The sequence below is a fragment of the Fomitopsis serialis genome (genome assembly GCF_022376445.1).
Source record: "Fomitopsis serialis strain Sig1Antser10 chromosome Unknown B0H18scaffold_114, whole genome shotgun sequence".
NCBI classification, from domain to species: domain Eukaryota; kingdom Fungi; phylum Basidiomycota; class Agaricomycetes; order Polyporales; family Fomitopsidaceae; genus Fomitopsis; species Fomitopsis serialis.
In genome coordinates, this window is record NW_025955074.1 from 1 (window position 1) to 14,004 (window position 14,004).

General features: G+C 51.6%; 3 protein-coding genes across 3 annotated transcripts; 2 read left to right on the forward strand and 1 right to left on the reverse strand.

Moving 5' to 3' along the window:
- Window positions 1-41: 41 nt before the first annotated feature.
- B0H18DRAFT_1124084 (uncharacterized protein) lies at window positions 42-457 on the reverse strand (the record flags this gene model as incomplete). Its single annotated transcript, XM_048034788.1, has 3 exons — window positions 42-52; window positions 103-234; window positions 286-457. The coding sequence occupies 3 exons, from the start codon at window positions 455-457 to the stop codon at window positions 42-44; spliced, it is 315 nt and encodes a 104-aa protein (XP_047887829.1).
- Window positions 458-522: 65 nt separating this feature from the next.
- Window positions 523-2,265, forward strand: B0H18DRAFT_1037596 (uncharacterized protein). The gene is made up of 6 exons (XM_048030407.1): window positions 523-981; window positions 1,044-1,253; window positions 1,307-1,434; window positions 1,491-1,625; window positions 1,675-1,809; window positions 1,877-2,265. Exons 1-6 carry the CDS (start codon window positions 888-890, stop codon window positions 2,204-2,206), a joined length of 1,032 nt encoding a protein of 343 aa, XP_047887830.1. The 5' UTR covers window positions 523-887; the 3' UTR covers window positions 2,207-2,265.
- Window positions 2,266-12,905: 10,640 nt separating this feature from the next.
- On the forward strand, window positions 12,906-13,796 carry B0H18DRAFT_939106 (Cytolysin/lectin). Its single transcript, XM_048041851.1, has 3 exons — window positions 12,906-13,067; window positions 13,122-13,181; window positions 13,243-13,796. Exon 3 carries the CDS (start codon window positions 13,248-13,250, stop codon window positions 13,689-13,691), a length of 444 nt encoding a protein of 147 aa, XP_047887831.1. The 5' UTR covers window positions 12,906-13,067; window positions 13,122-13,181; window positions 13,243-13,247; the 3' UTR covers window positions 13,692-13,796.
- The last annotated feature ends 208 nt before the right edge of the window (window positions 13,797-14,004 follow it).

The window sequence follows — 14,004 nt, forward strand, 5'->3', positions numbered from 1 at the left end:
GGGTCTAGCAAAACGAAGTTAGCTGTCAAAAGGCAGTAGGCTTACAAGATCTCTGAGGTAGCGAGTCAGATTCGAACAGTAAGTAGGAGAGTGCGTACGCACGGCCACTCATGTACTTCACCTGTGCAGCGACGCAGATGACCACACTGTGTGACGGCAGGCTATCCATCAGCGCGCGTCGCCGCGTCTCGTACTCTTGCGAGGCCATTCCAGGGACCAGCTCTCCATCCTTGACTGTGTTGCAAATGTAAGCCATTTCCTCCCGGTTCGATATTGCAAACGCACCAAGGTGGGGATGAGACGGGGTTAGCGGCTGTCCATATATTGTCGGCTTTAGCGCGACATTGGCTAGTTGTGTCGCTTCCGTCGCGTATAGTCTATGATTTCGACGGCATTGTCTTGTGAAGGTCTGTGCACTACGAGCAGCGCTGCCGACGATGAGGGGGCGGAGAGACATGCAGGTCGCCCGCCACGGCCCACGGCGTCGGCGATTCGGTTCACACAGGCGCCTGAGGACGTTCCTTCGCCCAGACCAAGTTCAAGTTACGGTACGCTTTCCTCACAGCGTCATACAGATTCAACACTATGCACGCACTACCCAGAAAGATGTTACAGCTCGTTCTATATTGTTGGACCCCTCGCCGAACAGTGTGTACAAGCGGTAGCATCGAGGGCGAACAAGCTCAAAATTTGAAGCCGAGGTACGTGCGCGCGTGTCGCTTGAGAACAAAGCCAGACGAAGGCCCGACGCCCTCCGCTTGTGCACGCATTTTCGGGCGGCGGTCTAGCAATATGGAATTAGCTGTCGCAACCCTACTTGATATTCCTGGTCATCCCTGTCGACTAACTTAGGACTTCCGTAGCACCTCACGTACTCAGTATCGGCCATGTCTCGCGTGCATGCGTCAAGACGGTCACAATCACGCCGTGCAGACATCTTCATATGGTGGCCTTCGACTCCTACATCTGAAATTATGGCTTGTGCGCTGTTGTGCATCATGATTGTGATGAGCTTTAGTGTCGTAATGACATACTCTGTATAGGCTTCAGCTCGGACATTGTTGGTTCCGTCACGGGCAGTACTCTAGTCCGCTGGATCAACATGATCTCCCGCCTTGGTGGGGTCGACGTAATGGAGGTCAAACGTGTCTCGTGGCGACGCAAACGCCCTTTTAGCTTCCGTCCCGAACCTCTCGAAACTATCCCGATCTCCGATGTTCTAGGCCCCGGAGACTATGGTTGTTACTACATGGGTAGGTACATTCATTCATGCACTTGAAAGTTCTTGGCCGCTTACCATGGTCAGATCGGCGATCCTTCATTCCCTATTCCCTTCCCTTCAATGCCTCCTACTCTGTCGTATCGCTCGAAAAAAAGAAGCAGATGTTTATTAAAATGACACCAACACCCGGCAGTGCCGAGAGCTTGGAATTGGTGAGGCCCTCAGAATACGAGTCATCTCGTTAGCCGCTTATTATGAGATCACCCAGTACAACATACCAGATACACTCCGCGATCAAGCTTCTGCGCGTGACGAGGGCAAGTGTATCTTTACACAATCCGAGTCGGGAAGTAGCCCTGTAGATGTGCATTGGATTTATCCCCCGGCATGGTCCGCTACGTGCGTTTTCTTATCAGACTCTGCGTGGCAATAACTACTCACGACAGCTTTAGATCACAACCCTGGGAGTAGAGAGATCAAAGCTCTTACTCAGAGCCAAAGGTTTCCAGGACGTCGACAATTTGGCGACTATGCGAAGCGATATCTACAAACTGTGGCACTCGAATGCGTTCAGCGTCGATGTAGATGTGAGTCGTTCGTTACATCTTCACTCAGAGGCTCCCACTCAACCGAGGTTTGCTAATGAGCCGCCAGGGCGAGTACCGAGTCCGAATATTTGACGCAGCGGCCATAGGCTGCGGCCTGCCTTCTCGCCTTGAGAAAATCCCGGCGGGGACCAAGTCAGGCGACTTCTTCCGTGAACACTTTCGTCACACCTTGTGTGTTCACTTCGTTGGCGGTGACATTACTGCCGACTATTCACATCGGCAAGTCCAGGCATTTCTCGAGGAGATGGGCCTTGACGAGTTTGACGGGGAAGCTACGATTGAGGATATCAATCTCGAGGACGAGAGATGGCAAACAGTCATCGGACAGGAGATCCTTGAGGACGTGATGGAGAAAAAGCTGAGCGGCCTACAGTGATCGGACATATAGGTCGTCGAAAGCAAGGGCTGAGATAGTCCTACAATGTGGGTTTGTTGTTTTTTTTTTTTTTTTTTTTTGATTCCTTTTATTGTCCGCGAGGGCCTAGCCCTATGTAGACAAGACTCTGGCTCTACGAGTAAGTACGGGTATGTTCTATAAGGATCAGGCTGAGCATGAGCTCATCGCCGAAGCGAGAGCTTGAGGTTGTAAAGTAGGAGAGTGGAGTGGAGTGGGGTGTCGAGGCAGTGACCGTAGCAGTAGTGTGTTTGTACAGTAGCAGAAGACGCGGGCGCAATAAGATCGGGGTTGGGTCTATATACGAGTTGAGTCTATGTATGAAGGAAGTGGACTCCCGCCCGGGAGACGACACACGTTCGATATGGCTAACAGACTGGACGAGCGGTCTGGCTCAAAGCGGGGCGCGAACGAGGTGCACGGGGCTGACTGTTGCAACCTGCCGCCCTCAGGTGCGACCCGGCATCGCAACGCTCGTCCCGGCTCCTACTGTGACCGTCGCAGGCACTGTTCGCTTTCTCTCTGGCGCATCGGTAGAGTCGGGTGTATAGTACAATGGAGCTCGGGCCTGTAGTAAGGTAATCTAGTAGGGTCATGCGGAACGAAGAGAGGGGAGGGAGGTGGGTCAGTCGGCGAGACCGAGGTCGCCATAGGTGGCCGCGAAGCGGCCTGTTGCGTGGATGTACCGGAAGAGAAGTCGAATGGCTTGGGGATGGGTGAGGAGTGTTTGGATAGAGTTCGCGGCCGGTCCGAGGGTGAAAGCGAGCTGTGCACGTTGTTCGTCGTACGACGGGCACTCCAATAAGTAGTGGTGTACCGTCTCTCGTGCGAGGTGACATGTGGGGCATGTGGGCGAGTCCGCTTTCGTGATCTTGTGGAGGTGGGCTTGTAAGGGGACATGTTTGGTGCGTAGCTGGATGAGGAGGCTGGCGTGCCTTCGAGGAAGAGAGTTCATTAGTTTGATATAGCGTTTAGAAGGGAGATCCGGGTCAATGCGATCCATCTTTGTGGAGCGCGCCGAGCGCTTCCATTCGTCTCGCGCTGCGCTGGCGAACTGCTCAGCGAGCATTTGTCTTACCTTCGAGAGGCTGGCGGGGAGGGGCTCTGATAGGCATCTCGGGAGGAGGGCAGGGGAGCTGCCCTCTCCTCGCGCCGCCTTCTTCGCCTCTTGGTCAGCGCGTTCATTGCCTGGGATGTCGCGATGGCCAGGAACCCAGCGTAGCGTGAGTTTGACGCCGGGATGGCGATGCAGTAGGGTGTCGATCTCGTGAAGGAGCATGTCGATGAGGTAATGGGCGGGGTGCGGCTTCCGGTTTTGCACAGCAAGGAGGCAAGCGGTGTTGTCGGCGGCACAGGAAGTGGCCCTCGCACTGATCTCCTGTATGAGGAGGTGAGCCGCTAGGATTAGGCCCACGATCTCCGCTTCGTAGACTGTATGTCGAGCTGCCGAGCCGAGATGGTAGCGGAGGACTTGGGGTTCTCTAGTACTTGGCCTGTAAAGTACTGCAGACGCGCCTACTCCGTTGTCAATGTCGGACCCGTCTGTGTAGACCCGGTAGCCCGGCCTACGGGCCCAGGTTTTCTCGTTTACAGCTGCGTCTTCTTTGTTGTCGGCAATGTAGACCATAAAAGGCGGGGTCCACCCAGGAGGGAGTCTGACCGCCGCGATTGTTTCGATGTCGTGCGGAAGGAGACGGTATGCCTCGAGTATTTCGTGGAGTGGACTCTTCCGGCGCTTCACCGGTGTAGACGCGCGAAGGACGTGGGCATGTAGTGGGTGCGTCGGAGGGAGTGCACAGAGGCGGGTGGCCTCGCGCGCGATGATTCTGTCAACGAGAAGGTGAAAGGGAGGGAGGTTCAGGTGAGCTTCAAGGACATCCGTGGCCGTAGTCCGCATTGCTCCCGTGATGAGAATGCAAGCTTGTCGATGTATTCGGGCTAGTTTCCGGATCTTACCGACAGAGCCGTAGGTGCGTTTGCGACCTTCGATTTCGCGCTGGGGGGTGATCCAAATACTTGCGGCGTAGAGCATAGCGGGGAGGAGCATCTGCTTATAAAGAGTGAGCACGTTTCGTGACGCTAATCCGTTCTTGGGACGCGCTAGGCGTCCGAACTGTTGCAGCCAGACTGTGCCTTTCCGCAGAGCGTACTCGGTGTGCTGCTTAAAAGAGAGCTTGTTGTCAACATTAACTCCTAGGAACTTTACCACATCAGTCGGTGTGACGTCTCCATCTCTTAGCTCCAGAACGGGGCCTAGGTCGCCGCCTTTGAGGCGAGGGTCTGCGTGGAGGAGGGCGAGCTTGTTCAGTGCAAACCTGGAGTTGCGTGTGCGTGACCAGTTTGTTGCGCCACCTCGGCGGTCCATGTAGTTACGGAGCTTGCTTGACGTCTCGTCGAGGTCTTTGCCAACAGCTAGGACACTTACGTCGTCGATGAACCCGAGGGCCGCCACCTTTTGGGCGGCGTCGGCACATTCGAGGAGTACGAGGTTGTATATCTTGTAGAGTAGGACGGAGAGGGGGCATCCTTGATCAATGCCACTAAAGATCTCGAAGAGGTGGGAGACGAAGTCGTCGAAGCTGAGGCGGCACACCAAGCAGCGCTTTCTCACCGATCCTCATCCTACAGCCGACGCGCAGTCTCGCGGAACACCATCGCATGAGCCGACGGCGGCCGACGTGTCGGCTTGTACGATGTGTTGAACTTCCGACTTTCCAGTGTTATCTTATCTTATCAGTTACGTACATATATGGACTTGTGTTCTGCGATGTAGTATTACATACATTCTTTTGATGGACTCTGTCTGGACTCATCTTGTGACTCGCTCCAGACCGATCTACACTGTTCCAGACTTATTCTGGATCATTCCACTCCCTTCCGGCATGTTCCATGACCTTCCAGTACATTCCTTGATCACATGGACGCTTATGCATATCCCTATCTCTGGAGTTAAGGCTTACTCATTTCCCTAAAACTCGGACTTAGTGATTACTGATCTGCTTACTGATGTAGCATGTGATCAGTCCCAGACATGTATATATACTAGGGTGATTCCCCCCTAATGGATAACGATCTCTCCTCTCTTCTGCCTGCCTAGCATCAGAGTCTTCCCTCTGGGATAGGTCTGTTCACTCCACTCTACTGTCCTTCACTTCCACTGGCCTAACAAGCCCTTCTAAACCTCTTTCACTTCAACAGGTTATGAGCCCCGCGCTCTGATCGTTTATATCACCTGTACCTTTTGCGCAACCAAAGCCCAACTCTTGAAAGAGTGAGTTGGCATATTTTGTCCTTATTTGGACTACTGTTTAGCCGCTCTGTGACAAGTGCCCAAAGCCTTGTCCAAGCGCATTTCCAGGGTAGCTCGCAAGAGCAATTACGAAGTTTTTCCACCGTCTCGTCGTGAGAGATACGACGTAGGCGACGCCGACACTAGCGCTGTTGCTGAGCGTCATCAGCGTTTATACGGTCATCTACCCATCGATCGCCAGATCGATATCATCCTCACTCCTACCCCGCGCCCTCGCCGTCCCACCTATCGTCGCCCTGACACCTCTCGTCCCCCGAAGGCGTCCTGTCGCAAGACCCTTGAGCAGCAGCTTGAGGAGCTCCAGTTGAAGGCAGACGACTCTAGGGCACTCCTTGAAGCTCGACGTGCGGAGTACGCTGCTACGCTTGCCGCTGAAACCGCCGCCAAAGAAGCTGCCAAGGCTTCCCTTATCGCACGCATCGAAGGCGTACCTCTTCCCCTTCCTATCACAGCCCTTAAGCCGTTTGACGCCGACTTCAAGAAGAAGTCTCAGACGGAGAAGGCCGCCATCCTCACGAAGCGTCTCTTCGCCGTTCAGAAGCGCCTTCACCCTCTCTTCACCCACAAGCTGCGCGACACTGTTCGCTGGTCACTCACCGACAACCTCAACGCTTTTGGACGTCGGTTCAATTGGGTCTGTTCTCACTTTGAGACAGAGGGTCATTCGTGGTCGCACGACGCGCTCAACGACGTCAAGCTTGTCTGCGAGCTGATTGGGAAGATCTCCTTCAAGGAGCTTAGCAAGAACCTTTCTAAGGTTACTAGGGAAGTTGGGGACTTGCACAAGGGCAATCACTTGGCTTGGGTAGACAAGTATTTGTAGTCGCGTCACAAATTTTATCTTTGTTCCTGGAATATTTTTCAGTGAAGCATCACAACTGTGGCAACGTCTCAAGAGGAGACATTTGCAGAGACTCAGGTCTCTTCAGGCGAAGAGTCAGACGACTCATACGATTGTTCAAACCACTACCATCTATACGACTACGAGGAGGTTTGCGACGCTCATTATAGAGACGACGATCAAACCTGGTGGAACTGTGATAACACTCATTGTCCAAACCGTTACCACACACCATCTGGTGATTTTCCTCGAGGCTTCAAAGCTGGTATCGCTGTCGAAGCTTGGCAAGACAATTTCCTATTCGCCAACGAATTTTCGGAGTCACCTCCAAAACCTGAACATTTAATCTCGCTCCCTGAGTCGAGATCTCAAACACCTGAACCGGAGGAATTACCCTTCGAGTTATTTACACCAGAACCTCCTTCTTCGCCCGACACACAAGGCGAATTTATCCTCTTATCCGCAACCATGGGTGACGTCAAGCCAGACAATATCCCTAAGCTCTCTTCAGCGTCTCAATACGCTGACTGGTCTGCCGCTATGCGCGGTTATTTAATATTCATAGAGGCCTGGCCCGCTGTTATTGCAACAGTAACTACCGACACAGAGTACAAGAAACAGAATGCCCGTGCTCAGGGTGTTCTATTTATGCGGACTGATCGCTCGATGCATCATTTGCTCGAGGGATCTAGTGGTGAACTCAAGACCGCTAAGGAAATGTGGGCGGCCCTTAAGACAGCCTTTGGTACACCCGACACGGCATTCGTCTGGAGTCTCTTCCAGTCGGTGATCAAGTCTCCGGAGATGTCTGATTCCAAACCTCTGCAGGATCAGATCAACAAGCTGGTTACTCGGCTTAAGGAGATTACGGCTGGTGGCATAACTCTCGGTGAATCGACCCAGGCTCTTCTCCTTCTGTCGAAGGTGCCTGAATCCTATCAATCGATGATCTCTGCGCTCATGGCGACGCAGAACATCAAGGATCTCAAGGTCGACTCTGTTCAGTCGAAGATTCTTGCCGAAGAATCTCTCCGCCGGTCTGGTATGGGACAGTCTGCGTCCAAGACATCCCAGGTCAAGCACAAGTCATCGGGTCCCTGTGGTCACTGCGGTGGAAATCACGGCAGTGAGAATTGTTGGACAAAGTACCCGCATTTGCGCCCCCAAAATAAGGGTGGCGGCAAGGGGAAAAAGGACAACAAGGGCAAAGGCAAAGGGAAGAATAAGGGCAAGGGCAATGGTAACGGACAATCTGGTTCTGGTTCCTCCAACGCTGCTACTACTTCAGACTCCACAAATGTTGTAACTGTAGAATCCTCCGTGTCGTCTTCAGCTAATACTATGACTGCTTCCTGGTATACTGCGGGTCACTCCGCTTCTGGAAGAATGACTGACTGGATTATGGATTCTGGTGCGTCGAAGACAATCACCAACGACATGGCTGATTTTTGGGACTATACTCCTTACGAGGAACCCATGATTTTTGGTACAGCCGGCAAGTCTAAGATTGCAGCTTATGGAGAAGGGACCATCAAAGGTGTTGTGCACGTTGAAGGGAAACATGTTAAAGCAACTATTACAAATGTTGCTTACATCCCTGCCGCATCTGGTCGCCTATTTTCTACTGGTGTTATTGAGCAATCAGGTTTTACCCTAGTTCAGGGAGGAGGTCGTATGGTCATCTATGACCAACCTATTTCGCAAGGTCGAGTCTGTGGTAACATGATCATGGAGGCACACCATAAGCCTTCAATAATCTCTATATGTTGTACCTAGACATTTTGACACCGCAATCGGCAAAGTCTACAGACAAGTCGAATTTTCGTCTCTGGCATGAACGCTTCGGACATTCGTCTGAAGATGTTATTCGTCAGATTCCCAAGCACACTAAGGGTGTGGATTCCATTGGTGCCAAGGATACTTCTTCTCCTTGTGCAGGGTGTCAGTGGGGCAAGTCTCATCGCGCTCCATTTCCCCATCGGCTAAACGTGCTACAAAGCCCCTTGAGCTCATTCATACTGATGAGGACGGTCCTATGCGTACCACTGCAATAGGTGGATGGCGTTATTTCATCAGCTTTCTTGACGACTATACTGGTCTTGGTCGTGCCTATTATCTCAAGCACAAGAACGATTCGATCCAAGCGTTCGATGACTTCAAGGCATGGGCTGAGAACCAAACAGATGAAAAAATCAAGGCTGTACGCTCGGATCGTGGGGGGGAATATACGTCTGCTGCTTTTACCGAACATTTGCGCAAATTTGGTATTGAACATCAGTTCACAATGCCGTACTCTCCTCAACAGAATGGGAGAGCTGAGCGCTGGAATCGGACCATTGTTGAGAAGGCTATGTCTATGCTGCATCATGCTGGACTAAGCCATGGTTTTTGGCAATTGGCTGTGGACACTGCGGTTCATATTTATAATCGGCAACCTATGCGACGCCTTAACTGGCAATGCCCCATTACTCTCTGGAATGGCACAATTCCGGACATTTCATACTTTAGGATTTTTGGGTGCAAGGCATTTGTGCATGTGCAGAAAGAACAGAGATCTGGGAAGCTCGACAAGAAGGCTGTTGAGATGATCTTTGTAGGCTATGAAGTTGGTTCCAAAGGGTATCGTTTCTGGAACCCGGCTACTCGAAGTATTGTTGTGTCTCGTGATGTGACCTTCGATGAAGAGACATTTCCTGCACGAAAGGACTTAGGCAATAATCCGAAATCCCTGGATGAGCCGTTTGATGAACCTCCTGAGGATGCCAACTCAGAGGATTTAGATTTTGAGGATATTCCTATCCCTGTTCCTGTCCCGCCGGAACATGAACCTGAAGAACATCAGGAGCCAGTGGGAGATAATCCGCAACAGCAACCTGATCCAGTAGCTCCTCCGCAACCTCAGTATGAGCGTCCTCGCCGTCAAGGTGCTGGACAGAACCCTCAGAGGAATAGAGACAATGCCTATGGTGACGAGCCACCAGCAAGTATTGACCGTCGTACTGATAGTCAAGGCCGTCAACAACCTGAGGCTGAAACTGCTCAATTTATACGGATGCTGGCGGAAGCAAACCATGGTCTTCCCCAAAGTCATAAGGAAGCCATGGAATCTCACGACCATGATAAATGGCTCGCTGCTGAAGGTTCTGAGTACAAGTCACTCATGGACAATAAGACTTGGGTTCTAGTTCCACGGCCTAAAAACCGGAAGGTTGTCAAGTGCCGTTGGGTTTATGCGATTAAGCACGATGGTCGCTATAAAGCACGTGTTGTCGCAAAGGGATTTACCCAAGTATGGGGTCAAGATTAACTGAGACTTTCTCTCCGGTTGCACGGTTTGAATCTGTACGCTACTTGTTGGCACATGCAGCCCTTGAAGATTGGGAGATAGAGTCTATGGATGTCAAGACGGCATTCCTTAACGGTGACCTTGACGAGGAAATCTACATGGAACAACCCGAAGGATGGGTTGTACCTGGCAAGGAGAACTTTGTCTGTCTTCTCAAGAAGGCAATTTATGGATTAAAGCAAGCTTCTCGTCAATGGAATGCTAAGATCCACAAGTCTCTCCTAGACTTAGGGTTTAAACGGACTTATTCGGATGCTGGAATTTATGTCTTCTCCCGGGACTCTGACGGACACACCTGCCTAATCATATTGTATGTCGACGACTTGCTCATCATGGGTGACTCGAAATTGTTTATCGACAACATCAAGCAGAAGTTGTCCTTAGAGTATCAGATGACAGATCTGGGTGCTGTTCAGCGATTCCTTGGTCTTAGAATACGTCGAGAGCGTACTACACGTCTCATCTACGTTGATCAGGAAGACTATATTGAGTCAGTTTTGGAGAGGTTTCAGATGTCCAACTGCAAGCCTGCACGGACACCTCTTCCCGCTGGAGCAGACCTAGAGAAGAATCCAGACACAGCATCTGAGGTTTTCCGTACCCGCTACCAGAGCATTATTGGCAGCATCATGTATGCTATGCTCGGTACTCGTCCAGACATTTCTTTCGCGGTCACACGTCTGGCAAAGTATTCTTCAAACCCATCCAAAGAGCATATGCGGTTAGCCTACTATGTCCTAAGATATCTTCAAGGGACTAAGGAACTCGCTCTCTGTTATGACGGAGGCTCGAATTCTGGTCTGATTGCCTATTCAGACTCTGACTGGGGTGAAGATCACGATGATAGGCACTCTACAAGTGGCTTTACTTTCCTTATGGCCAATTGTGTCGTTTCTTGGGTGTCAAGACGTCAACCGACGGTATCTTTGTCTTCAACTGAAGCAGAGTATAAGGCCAGCTCTGACTGCTGTCGTCAGATGGCCTGGCTACGTCATTTTGGAGAAGAACTGGGAGATAATATGTCTCATCCAACTCCGCTTTGTCTTGACAACCAAGGCAACATTTTCCTTGCGGTGAACCCTGCTGTGGATCGCCGCACCAAGCATATAGAAATCCGTTATCACTATATTCGGGAGTTCTACGAACGTGGAGAAATGGAGATCTACTACGTCGCAAGTGAAGACCAACTTGCTGATGCCTTGACCAAGAATGTTCCATTCAGTGGAATTGAGAAATTCAGGTCTTCAGTTGGCATGATGAGATACTTGACATCTTGAACAAGTGGGAGTGTTGAAACTTCCGACTTTCCAGTGTTATCTTATCTTATCAGTTACGTACATATATGGACTTGTGTTCTGCGATGTAGTATTACATACATTCTTTTGATGGACTCTGTCTGGACTCATCTTGTGACTCGCTCCAGACCGATCTACACTGTTCCAGACTTATTCTGGATCATTCCACTCCCTTCCGGCATGTTCCATGACCTTCCAGTACATTCCTTGATCACATGGACGCTTATGCATATCCCTATCTCTGGAGTTAAGGCTTACTCATTTCCCTAAAACTCGGACTTAGTGATTACTGATCTGCTTACTGATGTAGCATGTGATCAGTCCCAGACATGTATATATACTAGGGTGATTCCCCCCTAATGGATAACGATCTCTCCTCTCTTCTGCCTGCCTAGCATCAGAGTCTTCCCTCTGGGATAGGTCTGTTCACTCCACTCTACTGTCCTTCACTTCCACTGGCCTAACAAGCCCTTCTAAACCTCTTTCACTTCAACACCCATACATATTCAGTCGCAGTTCGTGAGGCGCGAAAGCCCGATAGCGGGCTCCTGAGGGCTCGCCTCACTATTGAAGGTATGCTGAAACGGCGCGGAATTGCGTGTTGCGCACACCGGCGACCGTCTACTAGTACCGGATGAGTGAAGACTTCCGCAGCTTAATGTGCCAGTGTTTTAACCATAACAGGCCAACAGGTTATCTTCTTTCGAACTACTGCCGTCGGGACAAGATTGAAGTAGTCGACACCAATTCACTACCGCATCAACAGGTATGTGAGCGATTGTGGCATTCGTCTCCGGCGTAACAAATCTGCGATGCCTTGCATCCATTCGACTTAAGCGTCTGCTACCCGCCTATTGTTCGAACGGGCTGCCAATTGGCTGCTCTCTTCAGGGCAGGCCATGGCAGGTTACCACACGACTCAGACCGGCGAGTCGTCCGTCTTTCCAGAGTCTCGTTCACTGACGGAATTGATCTTCAAACGCACAGGCACAGATCGTCGTGCAGCTGCGTGAACTCGGTGCTGGGCTATGTCTTATGGATCTGAACCGCGCCTTTGGTATCGCACTGGCAGGGGACCATAGGAGGGTGGTAAGCTAGTGCTCGCAGATCAACGATGAGCCTGGACTTACAGCTTTTTACAGAGCAAAGGGCTCGGAGGGACTCGCTGCGTGGATGCTTGACGTATATTCGACAGGTGGTCAACATCGTGCTTTCAACGGTGGTTCAACTGTCAAACTGTACGGTGCATTGGATCACTACAAACCCGAATCCATGGGGCGCTTTCACAAAGAAGGCCTACCGACCGACCGAGGAGGAGGCCCGCTGAGGACACCTGGTACCACCCCGGGCACCGGTGTTGTACGATCTCCTGTAGTATCTGGGCACAATGTACTTCATGCTAGCCCTTGCTTGCTTCGCGACCGGACTGGACCTCCTCCCTTGACAAGAGGCAAGATGGAAGCGTAGACCAACGACACAAGGTTCCGGTCCATGGCTTTCCCGGGTTTCCGTATTGAATGGCAACTACGGCCACGACATTCTTGACTCTTCGCAACTTTACTTCCCCGGCGCCGAGGACTCACATCAAACTTGTGGTATGTGTTGCCGCATCGGCGTGATTCTACATCTCATCATGGTCGTGATCCTAATGGCGCGGGGCAGCGCGAGCCCACTACCATCGGCCTGCATGGTATGCAGTCTGACCATGATGATGCTTCCCGCTGATTATTGACATATTGACAGCTATTCATGGGCAATGTACAGCCGGGGCTGCTCAAGGTCTCACCTCCAGAATGTTTCAGCGCATCTTTACGATTCAGGTCCCTTCCAGCGTCGGCGGCATGTCAGTGTGGTCGGCCTGCCAGTATGGTCGTCCTGCCGCGTCCACGGCAAGAACACATGGTGGGTCTGGAAGAAACTGAACTCATCAGGGGGTGACACCCCTGAACTAAACTTCGTCTTGAAAGCACCGACAATGACTCTCAGGAAACCTATATAATGCTGCCTCAACGAGGTGTTGGTCCCCAGTGAAGAGCCCTCGTGTCTCCTCGGTGAGTGTATAGGTCAACACAGTGCATACTATCTAACTCACAAGCTCATCACAGCTACATTATCGGTTGTCGCACTCAATTTGTTCATCGCAGTTCAATTCAACAACACAGCAGGTGAGCACTAATCCGGAATCCCACATAGCCCGCCATGTATTGAGCGTATTTCACACCACAGTCACGATGGCCTACAACATCCACGTTGTTATCCTCAATACGCACCGCAATGCGCTTTTTGAGGTCGTCGAGCAAGTCGTGTGGTACAACGCCAACGGGGGCATCTGGACCAACACCAGCGACACCCGCACGTTGACCATCAACGGGAGCGGCACCTCGGGTGCGCTGCGCTTCCGAAACCCCAAGGATGGCGAGGAGTTCTTTGTCCCGCTCGGGATCGACAGCGACGTACGCTGGTGCGACCTCGTCACGAACCTCGGTCCGGGCGACACGGCGATGAAGATCGAGCCCGAGTACTACGACAGCAGCGGCATCTATGTGAACGCGCGAGAGTCCCATCTCCCGAAGGTTACGAAGAGGAGCTCCAAGGGAACCGAGGTCAATGTGGTGTACACCGACGAGGACCCGGCGAAGAAGGAGTACCAGGTCAGCATCACGATCTCTGGGTGATGGTGTGAGTCGAGCTAGTCGTCGGTGGGTGATTGGGAGAGTCCGCTGCTGTTGCTGTCACGGTTCCATGTTGATGTAACGCTGTACGAGAGCTCGTGTACGGTGTATCATTACTGTAGTGTCAGCGAATGACGGAGCGGTCATACTATGTGACAAGGTTGTTCTGGAGGGATGACGGTGCCAAAGGGCGTACTGTTCCGGTCATTGGAAGCTAACTTAGGTCTTGGATACTGGTATTTAAACGGTCATGTCTTTGGAACTTGCAAAGTCTTGACGGCTCAAGAATGAAGCTGAAGCTGAAGGAGTGCACTAG

Coding starts and splice junctions, on each gene's coding strand:
- B0H18DRAFT_1037596 (XM_048030407.1), top strand. CDS start 888: ATGTCTCGCGTGCATGCGTCAAGACGGTCACAATCACGCCGTGCAGAC. Junction 1,435..1,490: donor GTGCCGAGAGCTTGGAATTG/GTGAGGCCCTCA, acceptor GAGATCACCCAG/TACAACATACCAGATACACT. Junction 1,810..1,876: donor CGTTCAGCGTCGATGTAGAT/GTGAGTCGTTCG, acceptor ATGAGCCGCCAG/GGCGAGTACCGAGTCCGAAT.
- B0H18DRAFT_939106 (XM_048041851.1), top strand. CDS start 13,248: ATGGCCTACAACATCCACGTTGTTATCCTCAATACGCACCGCAATGCG.